Source organism: Manacus candei, unplaced genomic scaffold, assembly GCF_025592945.1.
Source record: "Manacus candei isolate 608988 ecotype Guabito, Panama unplaced genomic scaffold, ASM2559294v1 h1tg000017l, whole genome shotgun sequence".
NCBI lineage: Eukaryota > Metazoa > Chordata > Aves > Passeriformes > Pipridae > Manacus > Manacus candei.
Window position 1 is genome coordinate 13,126,623 of NW_026138065.1, and position 26,507 is coordinate 13,153,129.

Genomic DNA, 26,507 nt, shown 5'->3' on the forward strand with positions numbered 1-26,507 from the left:
AAAATGTGCTGTGTTCATATCACCTTTTCAAATTCCTAATGGCCTTCTGAATTAAAATTTTAAGTTACTTCCACTTTTCTGGTTAATATTCTCCAAATATTAACCTATTAATAAGCAGGATTGCCTACTCCAGTATTCATAAGACACTCATCATTTCCATGGCTTCTCTGAACCTGCAGGTCAAACGAAACTACTGTAAATTTTCACTCATGCTGTGAGGTTATTGAGGCATGATGGTCTTTGATGGCTTCCAGAATATCATTATTTATATCTTTTGGGGTAAATAAAATCATCTGTTAGCTGTAGTAGAGGACAACTTGATATGACTTGTAGCTCCATGAAATGCTGTCATTCTCTAATCTTGGTTGGTCTCAGCAAACTGGGATTCATTATAAGGGTGGAATGATGTAACTGTTGCAGCTACAGTGAGTGAATTGTTAAATGCAACATACCAAAAAGTTAGCTTGATGGTACAAATGCCTTGTCAATACTTGTTCTGATAATAAGATGTTTCCTGCCTTTATATGTACAACCATTTTGCTAGAGGATGTTGGGAAGTGTGCTTCATAGGATTTGCTTCTCAAAGCAGGCCAAGACTTTCCAAAGCAGAGGAGCCACAGATCTTAGAAGACTTTTAGAGTGAATAAATGAATGAATGAATAAATAAATAAGTAAAGATGGAAAGAAAAGCATGTTACAGATGAAGTGTCTGCTCTCTTTTTTAATTTGTATTTTTTTCTTTTTAAGGACAGAGGAAAAAAAGAAAGCATAAAGAATTTATTTTTACATTGTTATTTAGGGACCATAAGTATTTTTTATGGTGCTGAGGGAATCATTTATCATAGTAACCGCATGATGCAGGTCTGTTTCTCTTAAAATGCTCAGTCTTCTCTGACTGATGACAATGAACTATCAACCAGTTAATCCGTAACTGCGTATCAAGAGCACAGTGTAGGAAATTATCTGGCAGCAATATGAAAGTTTTCAAGGACAGAGCTGATGGTAGAAGTAGAAGGGACGCCCCCATTGCAAGTTTTTTGCGTAACAAAGGTTGTTTATAGCTCTACTTGCCTTGATTTTTCTTTGACTGGATTAACATTAAAATTGTAATGCTTTGGTCCAAGTTTATGCACGCCATTGCAATGTGTGCTGCTTTGGAATCTCTCTTTCTGCTACAAGTAGCATACATACCATCCTGTAGAGGACCAGATTGAACCTGGGTCCTAAAATGAATCTGAATCAAATTAGGATAATTTTCACTGGGTTGTTTTCCTCAGAAAGTATGGACAAGAACTACTCTCTGCAATCCCTTTCTGAGTCTCAGAACTTCCTGTTCTGGCACCTCTGCAGTTCATTCAGACTAGACTGTTCTGTAGCACATTTTCACTGTTCTTGCCGTTAGTGAGGAAACTTCACTCCCGTGAGAATTTTGCAGCTGGACAGGTAGATGTGCAAAACTCTAATGAGTAGCTGTCTCTAGAGTCACATCCTACCTGTGCCAAACACAAAATACAGGTTTTGGCTTCCTCAGGGCTCTATCCCAATGATGACTCTAAGGACTGCTTCTGAAGTCATGTCCATTGGCTCCTGTCAAGAAATGTTCTTCCATTTCAGTGCTTGGTGGGGCACTGGGAGAACTGCTCTGCTGTTCAAATACATCCCTTAGGATTTATAATTCATGGTTTATAAAGCCAGCCTGGAAATTGAATGAGAATGAACACTCTGAATGCTTCTGGCTAAGATTGGCAGCAGAGTCAGGATTAGGATAAAATGAAAATTAACTCTGTCTCCTATTCCTTTAGCTGAGATAAGCCTCACAAACTTGTTTGCCATGTTACAGTCACAGGGTCATTATGTTCTTCCCACTATGGAAAAAAGAGCCACACTGATTGCAAGGGATGATACAATGATATTGGTGAGGGATATTGCTCAGGGATGGGTGCTGCTCCCACCTAGGATATGCTCTTATTGTAAATAGCACTGCAGACACCCCTCCTTGCCCTCAGGCACTCACAGGCCATCTCTGGAGAGAAGGTGATGGTTTTCCTCCACAGCTCTGCCCTGCCAGGAATTTCCTCCAGAACACTTCACACTTTTATTTCCCCCTCATTTTATCCTCCCATCAGTTTTTTTCCTTGCTCTTTGAGCCTTGTGGCTTACCACATTTCCCTCATTCCTTTGATGACTCTGAATGGGAAGTAGAGCCTGTTCCTAATTAGTTCTGATAATTAAGTGTTAATGCACTTTGCTGTGGAGCTACAAGTCAGGTACTTCTGAGCTGGAGCCTGTGTGAGGGTTTCATTGCTGTTTCTTGCTGTTCGTGCCTTTCTCTGCATCAGTGTTCTTCTGGCTCTTCATCTCCTGGGGTTTGCTTAGTTTTTTTTTTACAATGCCTTCTATCCATTTCTTTTTTCTTTTAATCAATGACTTCCTTATTTTTCATTAAAGTACAATAAATGTATGCCTCATTAACTAAATGAACTGAAAGATAGTGCTGTCAGGTGTGAAGAGCAAGCTTTCCTTTCCTTTTCTAAATGGGCAATTGCCCAAAGCTTGTCCCACACAACATGCACCTTAAGAGTCAGTAGGAAGAAGAAGGTAGTTCAATCTTTGTGTCCTCTGCCAGCAAGGGTATCTGTCCTGAGAATGTCAGCAGGAGACCTAAGACCTTCATCTAGTTTAGGATGACTGTTGGTTAGCCAGTTCATGTACTGTGAGAACCTGTTTGATCTAGGGTTGGTGGACAGCAAAGTAGGAGGAGTTTGTGCCTGTCCCATTCCATGCTAATTGTCTGCCAGAGAGCTAGGATTCCCTGGCATTCAGGATAATGTATCATCACAAGGGTTGTGAACATTTCCAGTTAGTGTGGATGATGCTGTTTCAGAGATCTGAGTATAGTCTGTGTCTATCTGAGTTGACAGAGACCCCATATAGACAAGGAAGTTGATGTGATAGGAAACAATTAGACTCAGAGCCTTAAAAGTAAAATAAAATAAAATAAAAATTTCACAGACAGGCAGAATGAAAACCATGCACCCTTTGGGCTTTATAACAGAACCTGGCAAAGTTTGCAAGAGGGAAGATGTGTCTGGGGATTGTCATGCATCAGTGGCTTTCCTAAGCTCTTTCCTCCTGATGGTAACACTTCTTTCAGCATGACCACAATCCTTGTGTTAGACAGATGGCCACTCTTGAAAGGAAGTATGCTGTGGGATCATGGATAATGCTTGAGCTGTGGTCTGCTAGTCTTGGAATGTGCCTTTCCATCAGAGGCTTGCTGTGATGAAAAATACAAAATAGTATGTTTAAAAACAAACAAAAAACCCCACTATTTTTTCTCTCCTTTGACTCTTGAAACAAAATGTGCCCTCTAAAGTGACAGGAGTAGTACATAGGAATATGACCACTGAACACAAGAGTATGATCTATCCAAATGGGATTGGATGTTCTTAGCTAAAAGTTTTTGCTATCTCATTAAAATATGACCTTTTCTTTTAGGAGAGGATTCATGGCACAATCTGGAATGAAATTGATGATTTAAAGGCATTCAAGGTGCTGGATCTAGAAGATTTTGAAAAGATGTTCTCCGCGTATCAGAGACACCAGGTAGGGGTGAACTCTTCTATACCTCTTCTTCCTTGAATTTTTGGAGGAGAAAAGAACACATGACACATCTGGGCCTTTGTCTCCCTACAGTCAGGCTGTATCATTTGATACTTTGCCACTGTTCAAAAAAATCACAAGACCAAAAGAAGTGGGGAGGGACATACAGGGCAGAGTATAACCTTCCGTTATTGACATGCTTCACACTAATGTCAGCTCTCCAGTAGATTTAATCTCTGTTCAATCTCAATAGCCACTGCCTTCCAAAGCCTCCTGAGCTTGATATTTATGTTTACATATCAATCTTTCTATTTCTCCCATTCATCTAGAGAAAAAGACTGTAGTTGCCTGAGTACTGAGCAAGATGACTGAATTAGGTGACAAAATTTCATTTTGTCTATTTCTTCTTAAACAACCAACTGACCCAACTGGCTAGATGACAGAAACTGTCCAAATAACAGATTATAACACAAACAGCGTACTTTAAAAGTGGCCATTTATTAGAATGTCTTTTTTCCCTCCTCTATTTCTTGGAAAGCAAGTCACCTGCAGTCTGTCTATCTCTGCTGAATGAGATTTAGCAGCAGACAGATTGTACTTGCACTCCCTCAAATCCCCCAGCTTTTCTTTGTGTTTGATATATGTTCATTCCCTTGTACGCTGCAGAACTGGATCATTGCTGTGAAGTTTTAGGAAAAGACACAGACTTGATTGCCATAAACAACCTTTATGATTATGCCTTACAGTGATGATGACTTTTTCATTAACTTATTCAGTACCTTAAAATTAACAAACCAACCCCTTGTCTTTGGACTTTCCATGTGTTCCCTTCTCTCTTTCATTTTTCTGTTTAATCCAATAAGCATAATGAATAACTCTTCTAATTTACTAGCTCACAGCCAAATAGTTAGGCATCCCCACTTGAACTCTGAAGAATGTGATGTTACCTGTTGCGTGATGAGATTTCATTTCTCATTCTGCTCCTGCAAATAGCTGTCACTGTTTCAGTAGATCCCTCTCTCTTTCTGTGAATCCCATTCCTTGAAAAAAGATCTTAGTTCATAGAGAGGAAGAAAGGCACATGAAACTTCAGTGCTGTTACAAGACTGGATTTAGATCCTGTGCCAACAGCTTAGCTGTGGTGGTGAGCTCTCAGTTGATTCGCAAGTAGCCAGACTGTCTTCTGTGCGCATGAGTAGCCACTGTAGCATCAAAGTTCCATTCCAATGTTTCAGGTGCAAACATTGCAGCTTCCTCACTAGAAGTGACCTTGCAAAGCTTTGCTTCCTTTTGGCCCCCAAAGCCAAAGCTGTCCTGGTCTGATGAGTCTCAGTTAGAATCATAAAATTTATGGCTATGTTACCAATCACTGAAAAGCAGTCTGAGCTATTCAACCATAAACTAACCTGACCCTTACCCCTGCCCACTGGAATGGAGCCATCATTTCAGAGCGACCTCCATGGGTCTCAGAACAGTACCCTTCCATCCTTGTTAAACACACTTTATTATAGTGGCTCTGAACACTAGAGTAACAGTTATGTAACATACTCACATTTTTGTGTAGTTAGATGTATTGCTGCCCTTCCAGCTTTTGTTAAGGCTTTTACATTGGTGGTTTTGTTTTTCTTTTCCCTTAAATAGTAATGCTTTCTTTTTCATCCATACTCACTCCAGTGTGAACTGGCTTCCAATCATCAAGTCCTCATAAATTTTCTTTTTTATTTTTCTTTTTTTTTTTTTCTAAAAAAAAGACCAGGCAACCAGAATTGCTTTTGAATTAAAAACTTACAAGAATTTCTCCAGTTCACATTTAGTCTTTTCTCCTCTTTTACGTTTGGAAATACTCCACTATGACCAAGTGTTTACCCTGAGTTTGTGACTTTTAAACTTCATCCAAATGTCTGTAAAGAAAAATGTCAGTGCAAAGACCTGCTCTTTTGCATCTGAAATATTGAATGAGTAGAGATAAAAGTATTTCTTTCTTTGCTGTTATTAACATGATCTTCGTATTTTTTTCCAATTTCATTTACATTAAACGGCTTTTCTTTTTTTCTTCATTTTTTTTTAATGACAAAGAGTCTCTTCTCCTCTCTCAAGCCCAGTGTATTGTTTCTGGTGGCTGTGAGGGAAAACAAAATTGTCCAGTGTATAGAATGCTGGACCAAGAATTCTTGTCTTTTGACTTGCTCCGATCTATACTGACCTTTGGATTCAGTATATCTGGTGTTTTCCTGGAGTATGGAATATGTTGTGAAATATTTGGTGTTTGTCACCCAGCAGTACTGTAAGGCTTCCTTGGCAGTTGCAGAGTCCTTTCAAAATACTTGGCTAGAAATTGTTTGTGCCATTGAAACAAGTTTTTACTTGTCATACTTGTTAATAACTGCAAACTGTGCCTGTGCATTGGGAGAGGAGAACTGACCCTCAAGTTTTAACCTTGGCAGTTCTTTAAGTAAGGCTCTGGACTAGATTTGTAAAGGTATTTAAGCATTATCCTAGTTAATATTTCAAGACCTAAGAGATTTATGCTTTGGAGACTAAATTTATTATTTTCAGAAAAGACCTAGAACTCTTAGGTCCCCAACATCTGCTGATTTAAAATATGCAAAGGAATGTTGAAATACCTTTGAACCATCTGGGCCAGTATTACTTGCTAAGCATTTTATGCTCTTAGAAAACAGTGTGTGTCTAAATTCAGCTGCCTTGTTAAACTTGATATCTTTCCCTGTGACTAATTTTTGGCATGTTTTCTTCTTCGTTATTTGCGACTGCTGCCTGCATAGGACCTGCTAACTAACCCCTCCTCCTGTAAGCAGGTGAGTATCATTGTCTGCCTCCTGATCCTCTTGCAGTGTGTGTGAAGGTGAAGTCCCACACCATGACATTATGGGGTCATGACTCCTCTCATGCTACTGTTTCATATGCCCTTGCACTCTGCCTTCTGGGTGGGGAAGGCGGTACAAAAATTTCCTTTAGTTGTATTAGCTCTAGAGTAGGAAGTAGTTCCTGTTCTTTCAGTTAGTTATAATCCCACTGTCATTTCTGCTGGTGTCTGTATCCCCCTTTTTGATGATCCTGAGGGAAAAAGGCCAGGGACAAAGAAGAATGTGAATGTGAACTCTTCCTTAACCAAAGTAATTGTCTCTCTAGTGGAGAACAAAAGGTGTTCTCAGGGAGCCTTCACTCCCACTGCTCCCATCTGTGGTCCATCTGCTTTGAACTACTGAAGTCTTCAGATGCATTCACTAGCCACAGACTCTCTGATAAAGGAAATATTTCTTTGTGTAGAACTGGGCACTTTGGCTTGGCAGAAGGATTTGTGCCATCTGAGGAGTGGAAGGGTTAGAATGGAGGAAAGTTGCATTTCAGACTGCTGAAGTCCTAATGAAATTCAGCACAAGACTAAAATGGTATTTAGATAAGTAGAGATATTGGATTGCCCATATGTCTTTAAACTGGAACCTCTCAATTTATTCAGCATCTTAAGTTAAGATTCTGGCAATAATTTTGGTAAGAGCAATGCTATGGGAAGAGGATTTTTCAGATATCATGTGTCTCTAGTGGCTTCAGAAGAAAGTAGTTCTCACCATGAGTGCTCAGGGAACTGTATTCAGAAAGTCTAGTCAGTATTTCTGCCACTGGGGGAAGCTAATACATGGCTTTGGGCCTTTTACCATGGCAGCACACCAAGAAACAAGTCAATATGGTTGAAATAGTTCCCTAAAGTACTGATAATTACTAGAACCTAGGGTTCTGCCATGGTACCAGGCCACAAGTTCTTCAGCTTACCAAAATCAAACTCTGTTTGAAACAAGGCAGCAATAAGATGAACACGTATAGTCATTCCGGCACTGAAATTTTAGTTGATTTTTGAATTTGCAATTAAAATATCAACTGTGAAATACTCTTTGAAGCACATAACATAATGTTATTCCAGATGGAAAGTTGATAAAGAATGATGGGATAAAACTTAGGCATCTTGTCTGTCAGGTTGGCAATAGCTCCAACTGTTTTTGCTTTCAGGGCTTGACCTCTCTCACAAAAGCTAGTCACTACTGCCCTCTTGCTCAACTTTTCGGGTTTCTGAGAAAATGTGGATAGTCCATATTCAATCTGTTTTCCTTCATCTAAGCTTAGAATCTGGCTTTGGTAAAACTTGAAGCTTCATCTGCTTTTGCTTACACCTAACTCCAAGTATCTGTAAATATCTCTCTCCTCAATATGAATTTAAGAGAATATATTTTTAGATGAGACTAGCCCAATCCTTATGACCAAGGAGTAGACCATGTCTGAATAGTTCCAGTTATTTGTTGAACCTTGTGGGTTGGGGAATTGCAAATGGCATGTAGACTATTGTACCAATCCATGCTGCATGGCTTTAAGAGAAGCTGACTAAACTCCCACCCCACACACACAGCCAAATACTGAAACTTTTTTTTCCCTTGGAATGGGTGCCGGTTATCACTATCCAGGTGCACTTGTGTGCCAACATTAACTAGTGAGGATCAGTGAAACTTTGAAACCAAGAGCACTGACCAACAAGTACCATTCTTCCCTTCAACAACTGCCCATCTCCACCTTCCCATCTTCCTCCCCACAAACTCAGAAAACTCAGGAAAACTTCTAAATCTCTACATGCCAGGTTATACTGGGGGTGCTCTGCTTATTGGCATTGTTAGTTATTCTCTCAGAAATAATGAACTTGCCCAATACTAATTTTTCCTTTGTTTGGAAACACTATTTGATGTATCAAGTAACACTGCAATTTTTTTTTCTTGCCAAGCTAGTTACTTTGGCCACATCCAGCAGAACTACTGTGTGCATGGCTTCAGTTGTGCTTTGTACCTGCTTATAAATGCCACTTGCTGTTGGTGGTGGCTCACTACAGCACATTTGGACGTGGCTGTATGAATCCCTTGTATATCCACGAGCAACACAAATTCATTGTAGCTGACTATAACAATAACTGAAAGGATAACTAGCAATATGAATCTGTGATTTACATTAAACACTCAAATACTTGGGTGTCAAAATCTCTTGCATTAGTCATGCTGATATAAGTAAGTCTTGAGTTGCAGAACCTTGAGTCCTGAGAATGAATTTTGGGAAGCACCGTCATCTAACACGTTTCCCTGGGTATCTGCTGTTGACCACTCTCAGGGACAGGATGCTGGGTCAGATGGGCCTTTTGATCTGATTCAGCATGCTTGCTGTTATGTACTGTGCACCTGCTTATTTGACAGGTGCATTCAAAGCTAGATTATACTGGTAAATATCAAAATCTCAAGGCCTGAGAATATGGATATCATGGAAAGGCTTTTTTGGAAATGTTCCAGCAGCAGTTAGCTGGGAAAATAAAAACTCCTGTTTTCAATTCCCTCTTCTCTGTAGGTAACTACAGTGCTATTATTGAGAATCAACACGTTTTATCATTACCTCTACTACTCTTTAAGGAATGGTGTTAAAAGATACTGAAAAGTAACTACAGAAAGCCAGTCTCTGGAAGTGAAACAAATACCATGACTCTCATGTGTAGGCAGGACAAGGAGATAGAAAGAGGCTTCTGGATAGTCAGACTGAGTTAGCAAATATTTTATTTCTGTGTGCTGTGACAAACATTCTGGACAGGATTTTCTAGGGTTTTTTTCAGGGGATGAATACAGCAGTGGGGATATACAGAGAACTTTGGAAAATGTTTCTGTACAATTAAATATATTAGTTTTTTAAAAAGATAGTTTAGATGTAGATTTTGACCATTTAGTAATATAAATGCCATTATGCCCTACTGTTTTCATCTCTCATATAATATGGATTGGTAGGTCCAATGGCAGCCTTAAGAGATGACAGAAGGATTTTTACTGATTGTGCTGCAGCCTTACAAGACTGTTGTGTAACCCCTGCAGGAGGTGCATCCACTGAAGGATGTGCTGTGACACCAGTGGGCTTTATCATAATGTGCCTGATTTTCCTGTCATGCCAGTTTTTCACATTAGCATAATAACATAACTATTGGTAGACTGAGTCCAATAGGTCAGAATCAGGTCCAGTATTGGGATGAAAGATGATCTCATAGGTGTTAATGAATTACTGCTGTTTGTCTAGTAATACAGAATCTACCTACATGCTTTCTACCCTTCTTGTCTCCTTTTCTTACCATGTGGGTAGATTTTTCTAAGTTGGGATGGGTTTGCTCATTACACTCAGCTAAAGCTATCAGTCTTGGGTGAGAAACATAATACTGATTGTTTTCCCTCCTTTTGAAATACATGCAGAAAGAGATGGGCTCAACCGAAGACCTTTACCTCTCCACGCGAAAGGTGAAAGAGCTCTCTGTGATTGATGGCCGGAGGGCCCAGAACTGTGTCATTCTCCTTTCCAAGTAAGTGTGCTAACCTTTAGCTCACAGGGTATGCCATGGTCAATGCAGGGGTAAGAGGGGAGGGAATTAAACAAGTGGACATGTTTCTTTTCCCAGCCAGACCTGCTAATACCTGCAGAACCTTAGATAAACCTCTCTTATGGTTTTATAAAAGCATGTCTGTCCAACATGTTCTCTCACATTTTGTGCATCAAACAGCTGAACACCAGCATGTACCTGAAGACTCATCATCAGAAAACTCACTGGTAGATGAAAGCAGGTCTTTGACACTTTGCTCTAGGTGATGTGCCCCCATGTTCTCTGTCTGTCACTTGTCTCTGTTTTGCGTGTTTCTTTCTAAATGCTGCTCTGAGCATCTCCCTGGAATACAGAAGAGCTGAGAATGATGTTTATTTTTGTCAATTTTGACTTGTGGTTAGACGCAATGTAAACATAGACAGACATATCCAAGAATTAGGTCTTCTGTTTGTAAATTAGGTGTTGGAAGCCAGCGTTCCCTTTGCATATTCCTGCAATGACTAATGCGTTCAAATGCAGTGACATCAGGGCCCTTTATGTCTTTTCATGTCTTTCTACCAACATAAGCACTGGCCTGGATGTCTGTCTCCGGCTATCAAATTTGTGCAGATGCTGATCAATTTGAGAAAGTTGCTTTTCCTACCAGAGGAGGGACAGCGAGGCTGGAGGCAGAACCTAGTAAAGCTGTGGCAGTACTGAGCAGAAAAAGTGTTTCAATGATCAGTCGAAAATAAGCGTTCATATGGATGTGATGCTTTTCTGCTCCAGCAAGCTAACAGTTAAAAGCAAAGTTGCAGCCAAACCACCGGGACTGAAATGAGTTCTTTCCATTGCTTAGTGAAACCCACGGAGGCTGTCATTATGCTACTTATGTGGCATTAGCCTGCATGTCAGCAGGACCCCCACCATCCAAACCTTCAGTGAGGGAAGGCTTACATTTCTCTCTCTGCAGCAGTTGCCAATGCATATCTTTGCTGGTATTGGCAGTTGACTGAGGGCAGAGGAATGGGGAGGCACCAGGGTAACAGGATTTTCATGCTGTTTGATGGACCTACTAAATTGTGTCTGGGGTTCAGGTTAACTCATGTAAGCAGGTGGAACATTTCCTAGAAGTGGTAACATAATGTGTGCAGTTTGCTGGGCTGAGATAATCCAGGAAGTTGGTCCATGACTTGGTATGGCTCTAGGTATTTATTACAAAAACCTTCTATCTCCAAAACAAAAGCTGTGTGGATGGCAGCAATATGTGTTTTTTGACATTCACCTCTTTCTGCCATGCAAGTCTGGGCAATTCTTACCAGAGGAGAATCCTCTCTATACAGTGAGAGAAAAAGGACAGTCTCTGTATCTCCAGCAGCAGTGTCACTGAAGCATGAACCTTGCACTTCAAGATACACAGCATGTGTTCACTCCAGGTGGGACATGAAGTCAGTCCACCTCAAACTGCTCCTCTGGACTCAAACCAGAGGTGAAAAACTGTTTTTTGTCACTGTCAACTTCTCCACTAGGAAATATCTTGCCCTTATTGTTAGCAGGCCTAACATGGATGATAGAGATTTGGAGACTGAGCTGTCCCTAAGGAGCCTGCCAGTTTGTGTTGTGCCCTGTTAACTTTCCTGTGCTGTGCTATTGGAAACACCAGTTTCCAGGGCTATCACTGGCTTAGATCATTTAAAGTTTTTAACAGATAGTGTTACACGTAGAATATCAGAAATATCTTACAGCTTGCCCCAGGATTGGTATTCCTCCCCAAATTTCCCTTTTAAATGCAACCAGAGAAGCAAAAATCTTTGAGAACTAAAATAACACCTCTACATTCATGCCTTTTTTGCTCTTTGTGCTTATATGGTTCTTTTATTAAAGACAGCAATTGGGAGGATTTGCTGCAGACATTAATTGAAAGGGTTTTATGACCCCTTTGCAGTTTTTTTCATTACCCACTTCTTCCTCCTTTAGGTTAAACCCTAAAGGAGAGACACTCCCAGCCAAATCATTCCTGTCTGCTGCCATGCCCTTGCTGTCCTGCAGCACACCTCACACACATGTGCATGTGAGTGTGCACACATGTACAATGGCAGGGGATTTTAAACTGGTGACAAACAAAGAGAGTTTGTGCAACCCTGAGCTTTCAGGTTGCCACGCTATCTGCCAACAGCTGTTTCCAATTGACTATTACTGTGCATATATCCCTGTAGTTTATTCCCCCTTTGTTTACACTAAACTGTCGTGTCCTTTAAAGTAAAATAGCTGCATGGGTTGGGTTTTCTTTCCCTCCCCTACTCAAATGTTTTTGTTTTACTAACACTGTGTTAGAAGGGGTCAGGCAGAGCTCATATTTCATATGGTCCAACAAGCCAAAATATAGCAAGAATGAGAAATAGATGTCTCTTGCTTTCTTTTGCAGAGAGACTGCAGCATGGTAGACTGAAAAGAGATGAAAATTGAATTGCTTGTTTATTTTTGCTGACAGTTAACAGATTCGTAAGCCTTCCTCCCCCCTTCCCATCTCTATTTCCATAAAAAAAGCTCTATTTCAACTACTTGATAGTAGTAGATCTTTCAGTGTTCCTGCAGAGGAAGAATTAAATTGTCCTTGTTTAACAGAGCCTGGTGGATCTAAAACAAAGCTCTGTTCCATAGGCCCACTTTAAAGGTTTGAACACACACAAGATGAGTTTATTCCACAGTATTTCCAGTAGGCCACAGTTCAACCAGGACATGGAACCATCTATTTGTGGTGAGTTCAGGCGCCCACCAACCTCAAATTTAGCTTTCTTAATGGTGTTTCAAACATACAGTTGCTTCTGTCACTCTGGAAATCTGCTATCTCTCATGAACTTCCTGATGTCTTCAGTTTTCACCAGGCTGGAGATTTACTGTCAGACTTGTGTGGTCTGAAAGAGTCATCCCATATCCCCATGGTTCCCTGCTTTCTCCTAGCAGCTGGAAATTTCTCTGACCTCTCATTGGTATGGCTTCTCCCTGCCTCCATTACTTAAGTAATGGGTAATATTTTCACTGCTCTACTGTAAAAGTAGAGCATAAAGTACCATATCTTTAAATGTTCTTGCAGAACATACCCAAAATATATATTGCTTACTGTCTTGCTCTGTGAAACGCTCTGGAGAGATTCAGTTCTGTAAGACATCTTGTTTGGAAGAAAGTTGAACATGTACTTATGGAACTTTTTTTTCGCAACTAATTTTGCATGAATTCCAAAAAAAAAATTATATCAGTGTTCTTCTGAGATGTGTTTGTTATTCCTGTGGCCCGGTGAGTCAGCAGTAACCTTCTAAAGAGAAAGGTTACTGGAAACAGTAGGAGTGCTAGCAAAATGTCATAAAACCAATAGTAGCAGAAGGCAGAATCTGACTACACAATGGTAATTTTAAACATGAATATGACAGTAGATAAATACTGGCAGACATCTTTACCAAATGTTTGTGGCTTTCTTGATTTTCAATTCAAACATCAATAAGGGAGAAGAAAAGGGTCTTGGGCAGAATTTTCAAAGAGAATGTTAGAGAGATCAAGTATTTTTCTCACATCACTGTAGCTTTTCCATGCTTTCAAACCTTTTCAGTTCAGACACTAAGAGGACAAGTTATTCAGGAAATGTCAGTCTCCATGTACTGCCTCTGCACTGCCCCCAGTCCCTGTGTGCCTTTCTGCCATGTAACAGTACAGTGTTCACCCTTATTTCAAAGTAGATTCGAAGTAGTATGATATTCTGGGATACAGATCATGTCTTGGTACAGAAACAGCTAATCAGACTCAGCAATTCAGTTCCTCACTGTGCTGTCTTGAAAAACACTAGGCAACAAACCCTCCTGGGTTCCTGAGGAGATTTCCTGCTTTTAAGTGAAGGTCTGCAATAAATGGCTTTACCTGCTATCCTGAGTATGATACTCAAAGGCAAACTGAGCATGTTAGTCAATACCATCTTGTCTTAGGTCACAACTAGGAACCAGGACGTAGGGTTGTGATAAAAGATGAACCACTCCCTCATCAATATCTCACTGTAATTTGGGGACTCCCAAGTTTGGCCCTGCTTTGCTCCTTTTGGCTCAGAAAGATGGTCATCTCCAGATCCTTCTTGGAAGGAAATTGAGAGTATTTGGATAAAAAGTGGCTTGGTCACTCATGAGCTTTTGCTGAAGGAGGACAAGAAAAGAAAAGCCTGTTTCTTTATGCACTTGCCAGAATACTTTCACAGTGAAGTGCTGAAAAGGCACTGGTGGATTTTTTTCCCAACATGTTGATATAATGGTGTAAGATGTACCTGGTAAAATGTCCCATCTGTTGTACCACAAAAGTTAAAGCACTGTTGCCTTCATTGACAAGCTGAGGATGTGGGAAGAGTGGCTGCATCTTTCTGTCTTCTGTCTGAGTCTGCAGTTAGACCAGCCTGACTCCTGAATGCTGCTTCTGAGAGGAGGCCTTCATGGGATAGTGACAATGAATATTCCCAAAACACAGATATTGAACAGCTTGGTAGTTGTACAGAGCCTTAGGAGAGTTCAGGAGTTAGAGAAAGCTTATGTCTCAGTCACAAGGTTTGGAAATGAATTATTAACTAGTAGCCTGTGTGAAATGACTTGTGGAGATGGAGAATTCTGCAGTCAGCAAAAAAGATTTGTGTGAGCTATACAAACTGGCCTTAGGATGTAGCTAAGTATCAATCAGTGCCTCTCACTGTCACAGCTACTATTTTTGGCATCTTTTGGAAGCACTGTAGTTCAGTAAGAGCTATAAAATGGCCTTGATACATGATAATCAGTCCCCTTCTCGAAGGTAAGAGTGGGACTGCGATCCCTGAGTATGGGAGCTTAACATAGGTTCAACAAAACTGCAGGTTCTCTGTTAGTGAGCAGGCATTCTTCTTTCTCAAAAGCTAAGCAAGATCCAAGGAACAAGCCCATGAAGTAACTCACTTTTTCCTCAGAGAAGGAGATGGTTAATGAGTGACAAGTATTCTGCTTTGATTCATGTGAGGGAGAAATGAAGGGGGGAGGTTACTGTGAGTTAAATCAATGGGTATATTTAAGGAGGAAAAATGAGCGAGGACTAGATGTCTGTAAGGGAAGTTGATGTAAAACTGCAACATGTCTCCCAGGCATGTTCTGAGTCAGGCTGCCAGCGTTCTCCAAGAGGACGAAACAATAAACCACTTGATGTCTGCAAGTGAAGCTGGTGTTAAATCAGTCGAGGTGTCCTGGGGAGATTAGTGATGAATTACTCTACAGAGTCAATAGAGAGTATTTATGAAGCCAGAGGGGATAGAGGGAGGCAGGCTAAGTACCATATCAGAAGTTATTTGGTAGTTGTTGAGCTTTAACATTGCTTGAAGATGACTCAAGCAGTTGGAGTTCCATATGCTGCCACCAGATGTACGGGTGAGGGAAGAAGGAGGGAGTATTCTCCATGAAGATCCTTTCCTTTTGTCATCTGACCAGTGTCAGGCTGCTGTTGGAAAAAACAGCCAATATCTGTGCTATGAATGAATGTGCTGCAGCTGAGGAAAGGGGCACTGTGTTTTGTTCTGGTCACATTTACTTCCTGAATCATGATCCCAGGATACATGATTTAGAGGAGTGTAAGGCAGAGGAAATATAGCTTGAATTGTACACTGTTCTAAATTGAGTTACCTCCAGGAACTGGAGGAAGAGTGCCTGGATCTGCAAAGCTTATAAGAAAGTCATTGCAGACTTTCCAAGAGATATCAAAATGTAATTTCTGTAGTGTAAATTTTTGGGCCATAATCCCACTTTAATTTGCTGTCTGTCTCATATGAGTTTTAGGCTCTGAGGGATGCCTCTATTCAGTTTTAAATGGAAAGATTTTACGCATCTGCTTTAGGTTCTTCTTTAATCAGTTCACCTGTTTCTGTTTAAAAGCAGCACATCTGTTTCACATTAGTGCTGGCCATCTTTAAGATCTGCTGCATGGCTGGGCATGAGTTTTGAAAATACAAGAAGAATCACTTGATTAACAATTCTTTGGCTAGTTATTCAGCCAGTTTTTAAGTGGGGAGATCTATGTTTTGTGCCATTGATGCTCTCGAAATGCATCCTGTCCCAGAAGAAGAACAAATCCATTTTAGAAAAGTAAGATTGTTCTGCTGTAAATTCTTCCATACTTGTAATTAGACTGGTAATAATCTAGAATGCACACCTGCAGGCACCGTGACCCTGTTACAGTCCTGTAAGTGACTGAGTTAAATTGCTTCTTGGCAGGGGACTGGCAGGCTTTCTTCTTCTCTCTACTGCAAGCTAAACCATTCAAGCCAGATGTTCTTCTGCTGATGGCAGAGGGCACAGAATCATCCAAGAAATCAGTGTGTTTGTATAACTGTCTGTCCTTGGGGCTTTCAATTATTTTTGAACAGAAGATGTTTTGAAGTGTATTTAGTGCTGATGAATGGCAGCAAACAGAGGAGCTTGGAGTCTGAAGTCCTCGGGCTCCTGAACTGAACAGCAAGATCAGCAATAATATGTACAACATCATTGTGTTGATGTACCTCAAATCTGCTTGTTCGATCCTGTTTACTGCATCCCCAAACACACACAGAGGTACTTGCACTGTGTAGTGGGTGGTCAGTGCAGTAATTGCTCAAGTTGTTTGCATGGAAAAAACATGAAACTCACCCTCATTCTTTTTAACCTCAATGAAAGCAGCAACAAAAACCCCCTTCACGCTGCTGTTACTAGACTGGTTTATTGCATTCCCTCTCACAGACTGTGTGCCTGTGTTATGAGACACACTAATCTTCAGACTCCAGATTCTGAAAAATGCGAAGGTGCTCTCTAAAGGAAAAATAACCCACAAAATGTAACACTTTTAAAAAATGTAGGCACCGAATTGTTTGGCATGTGTAATATGTGTCTGCTAGGAACCAGACCCACAGCCACCAATTTCAGCCCTCATCTGGTCACAGTGTTCAATCAGTTCAGGGTCACACAGCCATGGACTTTGCAATTCATTATTAAGCCAAAAGTAACCCATTTTCTGATTGAGGCTGTAGAACTTTATGCAGAAGTCCATGTACTGAAGTTTGTTGCTTTGATCTGCAGTCAAACTGGTGACCCGAAGTAAAAAGTTTCCAGCCTTTTCATTGTAAAACTTTTAATGCTTATATCTCATCCAAGCATGGCCCAATTATGTAGCTTTTCTGGAAATTCGGTATGTAATCGTGCTTAGCTGGTATCAGTTTGCCCTCCTTGACAAAAGAAGACACGATGACCATCTAGGAAAAGAATAAGAGCAATTAATTTAGAGATGTAATATGTAAAAGCTTTCAAATGTCTGTTGATTCATATTTTAGTTTCCAGCTGTTGGTTATATTGGGCAATATTAAAATGTTTTAAGTTTCTTAGATTTAGTAATATTTCCTGTTATAAAAATAAAGCTTTTTCTTTTGCTTTTACCTAGTTCCAAAAATATGATTCTATCCAAATGTCAATGGCAATGTGAAATTTCAACAAGGAATTTCTTAGCACTGAAGACAAAAACATTTTGCTTCATGCATCAGCCTGTCTCTTATTTATATTTGCATTTCCTCTTTCTGCTGTTAATTTATTATGTTGATTGTAAAAGGTCCATGGAGACTGTAGACTTCGGTCCTCAGATATTTATTTTCACACTGTCCTGTTTCAGTCCCAAAATTGAGATTTTCTTGTGGACAGCCATTCCTTTATGGTTCATTTGGAACTCCTCTACTGTCCTGAAATGACTGGTGAAAGTGTGCATTTCTTTGTTGATATCTGCTCTGAGAACCACCAGGTTAATTTCATTTATCCATCAAGTAACATCTCAGTGATCACAAATTTTGGCTCCTCCTAGTCTGCCCTGGATTTCGAATGGAGACCTCAACACTTTTTTTAATTGATTCTGGTTTTAATTGTAGCTGATGACCCCTACTCGTTGCACTCAGGTGGACAGGAGTAGGTGGTAAGGAGAGTGTAATTTTAGTACCTTAGATAACATTAATAAGCCCTTGTTTTCAGAGCTTGTTTCATATTGGCTATAAAACATGGATATGTAGATGCTGTCTATCCCTTCGTCAGCTGTCGCTGCTGAAAGAGTCAACTTAGCACAACCAGTCTTCTTACAAGAAACCCTGTTCTCAGTAAGGGAATGTTCAGTCCCATTATTTGTTACTCTGTGAGATGCTTTAATGTTCACAGGTTAGGTTGTTACATGGGATCACGGTCATAAATCACATGGATTTGAGTTTTACTATAGCAGAAGAACTTGATGAGGGAGGTATCTGGTATGGGGGAAGCTGGAAGCACTTTAAATCTATGAGGAACTGATTGTTCTTAATCACCATCTGATTTTTTGATGTGTGTTTGATTAACTGAAGACGATAAAAACATGTGATCTATAAAATCTCTGACTTTAGGACTGATTTGTTCATCTTACTGAATACTCTAGAGTAGCAACTTCACAGTAGAGCTTGCCAGGGTTGTTTCATGCCTGTTTAGTGCAGTATTTCAGGATTCCTGCTTTCTGAATTGTCAGAGTTACTTAAGCTTTGAACTAATGGTACAATGTTGATACTTTTGAAAGGCTGAAGCTGTCTAATGAAGAAATCAGACAAGCAATATTGAAAATGGATGAACAAGAAGACCTAGCAAAAGATATGCTTGAGCAGGTGAGAAAGATTGCAGTCGGATATAACTTATTTTTAAGTCCTTCATTGCCTTTTTTCAAGTGGATATATATATACTGATTGTGCTGTCTGCAGATCTGAACTTGGCCCTGCCATGTCAGTGGAGCTGCACATGGGACCATGAGAAAAGTATTTTTCCCAGTGTTGTTGGGGTATACCTCTGTCCTGTAACTGTATTTGTATCAGGTTGATTTCATGAGTTTTCTCTTCTTGATGCAAAATATGCATGATTACAGTTGGTATGAGGTTTATTTTCATGGTCTCTCTTTTCCCATAATTTTTCCCATTTTTTATTCTTCTTTTCTCTATTCTTCATCTCCCTTCTTTGCCTGAAGCTTTTCTGTTGGGAAATGCCAGGAACCAGGCCATGTAGGTCAATGGTTAGAACCAGGACTAGAAAGGATCTTGCATTTGAACTGGAATGGCTAGAAAGAGAGTGAGGGACTTACATCCCTGGCACCTGGTTGACTATGTAACCTGTGAAGAAAAAACCCCCCACAATTAAACCACCACTGCCCTATTTACACCCATTGCCCTATTTGACCCATTTGAAGATGGTGACAGATGATGCTTTGACCAAAGATGCAAAGATGATAAAGTTCCTTAGGAGTGTGCAAAATGTTGTAATTGTGAACTGTCTAACAAATATTATTCCTTCTTTCTTTGCAGACACAGTATTTAATCACGTACAAAAGGCTTTTCCATTCTGGAAATTTATAGCCTACTTGTCATGTTATCTGAATGCTCACAGCTGCTCCAGAACTAACTGCAAGATCCTAATGCTCCACACCTTGGAATATCATATTTTTGTAGAGTGGAGTAAAATATTAAGAAGTGGTAAAAAGCAAAGTGCTTGATACGCCTTGTGAGCAGTTTTTGTGGGTGTGCAGTGAGGCTGTGTGCATGACAGTATTTATGACCATACTAAAGCACAGCTACAATGAGATATGTCAAAAATCTGTCAAAGTATGGGCTTTTAAGGTCAGCATATGAATAGCAGCCAGTGTCAGAGTTGCTCGGTTATTGTTTATTGTTTCAGCAGTGTAGGGCATACCCAGGAGAGAGATAGATGAGGCTTTGTGTGTACTCTATGATAGGCATGATGGGTACTTCACAGTGTGTGGGACACGTCCTGCTCTTGCTTGCACCAATCTAAACTCCAAGTAATGCTGTGGGAATCAAGTTCTTTCTGTACTTCCCCTTGGGTAAGTTGCAGTAGCACTTGGCCTTTAGGATTTTGAATTGGGAAATTCCCTGTAGAATTAAAAATTAATCTTAATGGGGTCAGTGAAGGATAAAGACAGAACAGCAAGCAAAGGTTTAGAAAAGGTCAGTTTTGTAGACACAGCTGCACTTTTTTGAAGTTATGGTCACACGGCTGAGTCAATGTAATTCTTCCCCATGGTAGCAGAGAAATCTGAGGGCCTTCTCTCCATCGGGGTTGGTTTGTCCCTCTCTGTTCCGTTCTCATTTTCCTTGGATCTTATATCTCAGTGTTTGATTTGTGTCTCTCACTGTAGCTACTGAAGTTCGTTCCTGAAAAGAGCGATACTGACCTGCTGGAGGAGCATAAACATGAAATTGAGCGCATGGCCCGTGCGGATCGTTTCCTCTTCGAGATGAGCAGGTCTGTTTGATACATTATGGGAAAGTGCACACAGGACTTCTTGGAAGCAGCTGTAATTGTTATTGAAAATGGATCATCCAGCTTCCAGGGGGGAAGGTGCAAGAGATTTTGGGCCAGCATTACACCCTGCTTTTGCCAGAAGCCCACAAACGTTACAAGTATTTCCATTCATGACACAAACTTTTTATTGACGATAAGCATAAGCAGTCTCTGTGTATAAGGTCCAGTCCTCTGATGGCAAGCAGAAATCTGTCTCCTCTGCCTAAACTTGTTCACAAAAAGGAATTCATATCGAAGTATGGATACATACATGTAGTGTTGCCAGGGGTCAGGTTTTCATATAGATCCCTTTGTCCAATCAGCTATCCTGTTTCCTCATCCTCTGACTCTCTTTCTTGTTCCAGCTTTACTACACCCCTGATTGGGATTAACATCTTGTTCTGCTAATTGAGGTGCAGCTGGCATCTCCCATGACTCATATTTTGAGAGTAATGGGTATTCTTCCAGCTACTTTTCAACTGAGATCAAAACATGACTTGAGGTCCTCCATTTTCATAAGAAGGTTGATTATGCAGTTATATATATGTTTGAACTATATCTGTAATCCCATGCCTGGGCCTCATGGGACTGAACATCCAACCATTAGATTATGTGGGTGGCATACTGGCCCTGGGCTTTAAGAGTTCCAGTTCAATGTTGGCTTTCCTCTACCCTTCATGCAGGATTGACCACTACCAGCAACGGCTGCAGGCATTATTCTTTAAGAAGAAGTTTCCAGAGAGGCTGGCAGAAGCAAAGCCAAAAGTGGAAGGTATGGTTAATAAAGCTTTCGCTATGAGTTGGGTAGAGGGGCAGGGAAGGTCAAGAAAGGCTTGTTTTCAAAAGAGATGCTGTTATATGTGTGCCATGTTTGTAGAAGCAGTGCCCAAGACATGTCATATCCTAAGCAGTTAATTCTGTCTGACAGTCTTCTTGCACTCATTGACTTAATACAGTCAGTTTCATGATTGTTACTCTGTAAATATGACCTGACAGATGTGACTGTGCTATCAGGCTGTGCCGAGCTGCCAAAAACTTTCATCTTTCATGGTCTTTCTGTGCAGGTCAGCCTTCCCTTCTCACCATCAAGTCCTTGTACCTTCCCTCTCCAAAGAGCACTTAGAATAGATGCCTCAGGACACTGATATTCTTGGAATGTCTAACTTACAAGTAGGGGAGGTGTATGGCTTCTGTACCACATCCATAGTTACTGCAGAGAAGAGTGTATTGTAATCTTCCAGATGAACTCAAGCCTTCCCCCCTGTTCTCACTGTCTCTGTTTTTAGAGTGTGAAGTGTGAGAGAACAGCCTTGATCCTATGTTCAGAGGAGCTTCCTACAAGCTAGATGTATTTTCCTTCCAGTTGTCTTGATTCTGGGGGAGGGCAGGGAGCAGGAAGGACAGTACACACAGAGATGGGGTTGCAACATTTGTTGTGCAATAGTCAAATGGACATTTAAGGGTACTTCAAATTATGGGCCCAAGCATGTTAAAAACAGCCACTGAGAAATAACATTTTCTGCTTTTTTCTCTCTTTTCAAGCCATTCTTCTGGCATCCAAAGAACTCATCCGAAGCAAGCGTTTGAGGCAACTCCTGGAGGTAGTTCTGGCCTTTGGGAATTACATGAACAAGGGCCAAAGAGGAAGTGCTTATGGCTTCAAAGTCTCCAGCCTGAACAAAATTGCAGACACCAAATCCAGCATAGACAGGTAAGGTAGAATGCTGTAAATGCATCTGTTACTGTGCTGCTGCATCTCTTATCATAGTAATGAAAATAGAGTTTCATTTGATTTTAGCTCTGTAGGCAACTGAAAATTGTCTTATTTGGCACTTAAGTATAACTTTTCTCTCTTAAGGATTCTGCAGCAATTAAGACTGGCTATTAACACAGCACTCAAATTCTGCTGTTTCTCTGGATAATGCAAATCTGTTGTTGGATTTTGTTCCTGCAACACTATGCAAAGATGACAAAATGCAGTATTTCACAAATGACTGAAATAAGTTTGAGGAGAAGGAGGATTTCTGTGGAATTTGCCCTTTTTACCAAAGTTTTATGGCCATGGTTTTGCAAAAAAGAAAACAATAAACTCTGAACACAGTTTTGTCTCCTGTGAAACATGGCATATGTTTCTGATGCAGGACTGTCATAAACTGTCTCTCTACCTACACCAGTGTCATGGTTTGAGATAGCCCCAAAATCCAATCCCCTAGCTCCATTCCCCCTCCCACATCTCAACCTAATGTGAGATGGGTTTTTCCAGACAAAACACACCAGACTCAAAGTGGGGGAAAGGGAAATATATTACAATGACTGTACAAATAAATACCATATCACATTATACACACGATCACAACTATCTCTACCATGACATATAGTATTTACAGTGGACCAGATCTCTTCTCCCCTCCAAATAAAAGTCCAGGAGGGAAAGAAGGACAGATCCCTTCCAGTCTCTGAACAGCAGCATCTTCTGAGGCAGCAGTCTGTCTGTCTTCTCCACATGCAGCAGCTGGTAGCTGGATTTCTGCCAGCACTCACGAGGGAGGTATTCAAGCCTCTCTCGGCCCCATCGCCTCCAACCGAGGGGTCTTCCGTGGGCTTCGTAACCCCAGACAAGGTCGTATCACCACGTCATATCACGAAGACACAGGGGGGTCTTCGTGACAGTCTGGTATCTCCAGGAGACTCAGCTCCTTGCAGGGCCTCTGTGCCCTGCCTCAGGCTGCCACCGTGGCAGCAGTTCAAGGGGGGGGAGAGCCAAGGTCAACTCCCCCTGCATTCCATCTGGCCGTCCCGGTCCAGCTCCGGGATGCTCTGAGCTTCTCAGCTCCTCTCTCTCTCTGGTGCTGCATATTCCAAGGCTCCTCTAAAATAGGAGTCCATCTACTCCTCCTTCCAGGAGGTCTCAAAGGAGTTTTGGGGGGCTGGTACAGTCTTACCCCCAGAACTCTGTCTCTCAGGCTGTTGGCTCTCTCTCTTCTTCCCGGCTCTCCTTCCAGGAGTCTTCTCTGAGGTGCTGCATGTTGCTTCTGCTGCTCCTTCAGTTCAGGTGTTATCTGCTCTGGCTCTCTGCCACCATTTCTCTGGTCAGTGCCAGCTGCTGCTCTGCGCCCATGGAGAAAACATCTCCTGGCATAACTACAGGCACCTAGCCCAGCTTTATGCTGTTCCAGGTCCCTGCAGCCCCCCAGCCAGGGGCTGGGAGGCCCCAGAGGGCCCAAGGGGCTCAGAGCCCCTTCCTCGTGGCTCTACAACATGGCCACCTCTCCTACAACAACCAAAACTACAACTCCTCTCTTCCGGTGAGCTTGTGATATGTTTACATTTCTGCAGGAGCGCCCATTGGGCAGAACTTCAAAACTTCCAGGGGTTTCCACCCCTTGGGGTCTACCACTTAATTTAGCCTCTGGGGGAAAACAAGATTCAAACCACGACAACCAGTAATGGAACCACAAGGCATAGCTCAGAGAGGCTAATCCTGGTTATATCTAGAGCAGATAAGGAAAAGAGCTGGTTTAGGAAGGTGGAGCTTACTGTTTATGGACATAGACTGCAGGTCTTTTTAGTGCTACCCCATATTTTTCCCCACATCCCCATACTGATTCTGGAAATCAATCCATTTGTCACTGGGCAGAGAATATGAATTTTGGACTCTCGCAGCACTACAGTTTTCCTTGGGAATCTCTTACACTGGTGCTTCCTTGACTTATGAGACCTGCTGAGACTATAGTTGTGGTGAAATAACTTCAGGCTGTGACAGAATAAATAATGGCAGTGAAAAACCATAGGAAATTCATCCCTACATAATAGAGTTTGAACTAACAGAGTTCTGTTTTGACTACTGCAATGTCCTTTCCGTATTCCAAGGCTAACACTTGTGTAGCTAGTGTAGAACTTTTTTTTGCATTACTGTAGCTTGGCTTGGTTTTTCCATATATTGAACATCCTGTGCAGATTCTGTTCTGTCACCAGTTCCCAGCTCCCAGGCTCCAGTCTTTGTGAAGCGGTGGACATCTGCTGTCTTCCCTGCCAGTTAATCATGTAATGCCCACCTCAAGTAGCTGTTACGGCTGGTGGTTCTCTCTACATGCAAAATTCATCCTTTGCTTTACAAATTTTGTTAAACCTTCTCCTGCATCCCTGATACATCTCTATTCTATCTGCTCCTATTTGAGCTGCCACTGCTTTTGTGGTAGCGAGCCTGACCACTACTCATAAGCTAAGCTGTTTCATTACTGCAGGAGATTTCTTTGCAGCTTCTTCAGTCTTCAGTAACCTTTTCCACTTCTTAGTTAACTCTTAGAATTTTTTCCCACATTGCCTCTGAGAACAGCTTGCTTCTCCCTTACAAGTTAATGTCACTTTAGTACTATTACTTGTTTATTCTCTGAAGTATAGGGGACAAATATACTGTGTTATGCAATTTTCTTTTCTGTTATACCATCTACCAGTTGGATGGAAGCATGCTGGTGCTTCCAGAACAAATGAAGATACAATCTATTGCTTGAGGTTTTAGGAAGGATGATTCATAAAGGACTAATTTATTTTAGCCTGTTGTACTTTTCTTTCAGGAACAGACTTCCTAAATGCTAATATATTTGTTTTGCTCAGTCAAGCACATTTCCTACTTTTTCACTGATTTGTCACAATCCTCCCACCATCCTTTCCTTCTCATGACCATCATCCTGCTCATTTCTCCTTCTTTTTTTTTTTCCTAGGAATATTACACTGTTGCACTACTTAATTATGATCTTTGAAAAGAATTATCCAGATATCCTAGATATTCAGTCCGAGTTGCAGCATCTTCCAGAAGCAGCAAAAGTCAAGTAAGTCCAGTGCTATTGCTTGTTCCCAGAGCTGGAGTTCCCAGTGATTTCTGTTAGCTTAATTATCATAATTTTTTCATTTCTGTCTTCTAAAGTCAAGGCCAGCCTTACAGTTGAAATGTCTTTGTTGTAGATAACTAAATTGATAGCTTCACTCAGATATGCCTATATCTACTTTGTTTCTGAATCACACATTGTAACTAGACTGGCTGTTGTTTGTAATTCACTTACCATATTCTATAGTTATTCATCTAGGTCATGCTATTTTTTCTGGGTAATTGCAGGTTTGTTTCCAAAGCAGAGTCAATTAGGCACAGAGGCTACAGTAAGCCTTTTTTGGGAACATTGTTGCACAAATCAGTCTCACACAGAAATGGGGAAAGCATCATAGTTTCTGCAAAAATTTCAATGATGTTTTTTTCCGTTTCTGGAGAAATTTGTGAAAAATGAATACAGAAGCCATCCCCCAAAATACTAGCATTTTTTTTTCTTTCCAAAGCACTGCTCAAAAAATACCTTTGCATATTATTTGCCCAGCCATGATTCTTTGTATAAGGAACTAGTCCAACTAATGAAAGACAAGTGAAAAACAAATGTATTTTCACACTTAAAAGTATTTTTTAAAGCTTAAGTGGTGTTTTTGAGATGCAAGCTGTGACTTACCAAATACTTGAAAGAGATGTAGGCTGACTCACAAATAGGTACTAACTAGTTATCTGGAAATTAAAGTCTTTTTATTTGCTTACAAGTCCTAGACAAAAGAAACTCCTGTTTGTATGTGATGAGCAGAAATTCAGTGTATTGCTTGTGTCTAGGGAAGAATTTATTAATGTTAACAGTACAGTTATATTCTCAGTTGCAGTGTAAACTAGCCCAGACTACCATATGGTAGAAGTGCAGATGGAAAAAACAATGTTTGGACTGTGAGTGAGACAAAAATCACATGTAAATGTACTGCTAATGGTATTTAGTAGTTATATGGTTCAAGAATCATATGTAGTGATAATCTGAGACTCCAGTAATGTGTGTTCTAAAGCTGGGATCCTTGGTTATCCTTGGTGTCAGCTGACTGCTGCAAGCTGGCCATGTGGTGTGCACTCCTTGTTGAAGGGTCAGGCCCAGCTCATAGGGCGGATATTCTGAGGGCAACCCCTCTCTTCTACCCAGGAAGATCCCAGTTTTTAGTTTGACCACAGGCAAGCAGGGTCTGCCTCATCTTACATCTTGTACAAAAAGCAGCACAGAGCACTAGCAGACCCTCTTCCCCTCATTTCTAATCATCTGGCGTGGCTGGTGCCAGAGGCCGGATACCAGACTTGATGGGCCTGTTCTGCTGCA

The 26,507-nt window shown here is 40.9% G+C and overlaps 1 protein-coding gene across 6 annotated transcripts in view; it reads left to right on the forward strand.

Moving 5' to 3' along the window:
- Positions 1–26,507, forward strand: part of DAAM2 (dishevelled associated activator of morphogenesis 2) — a 221,433-nt gene that overhangs the window by 174,359 nt on the left and 20,567 nt on the right. For 4 of the 6 annotated variants that reach the window (XM_051782852.1, XM_051782850.1, XM_051782853.1 and 1 more), the window contains 8 exons: positions 3,499–3,606; positions 6,387–6,419; positions 9,876–9,982; positions 18,572–18,656; positions 20,195–20,301; positions 21,024–21,112; positions 21,883–22,051; positions 25,062–25,169. In XM_051782852.1, the coding sequence (XP_051638812.1) occupies positions 3,499–3,606; positions 6,387–6,419; positions 9,876–9,982; positions 18,572–18,656; positions 20,195–20,301; positions 21,024–21,112; positions 21,883–22,051; positions 25,062–25,169 (806 nt within the window). The remainder of the gene's footprint in view (positions 1–3,498; positions 3,607–6,386; positions 6,420–9,875; positions 9,983–18,571; positions 18,657–20,194; positions 20,302–21,023; positions 21,113–21,882; positions 22,052–25,061; positions 25,170–26,507) is intronic. The other 2 variants (XM_051782854.1, XM_051782856.1) reach the window with 1 other exon arrangement.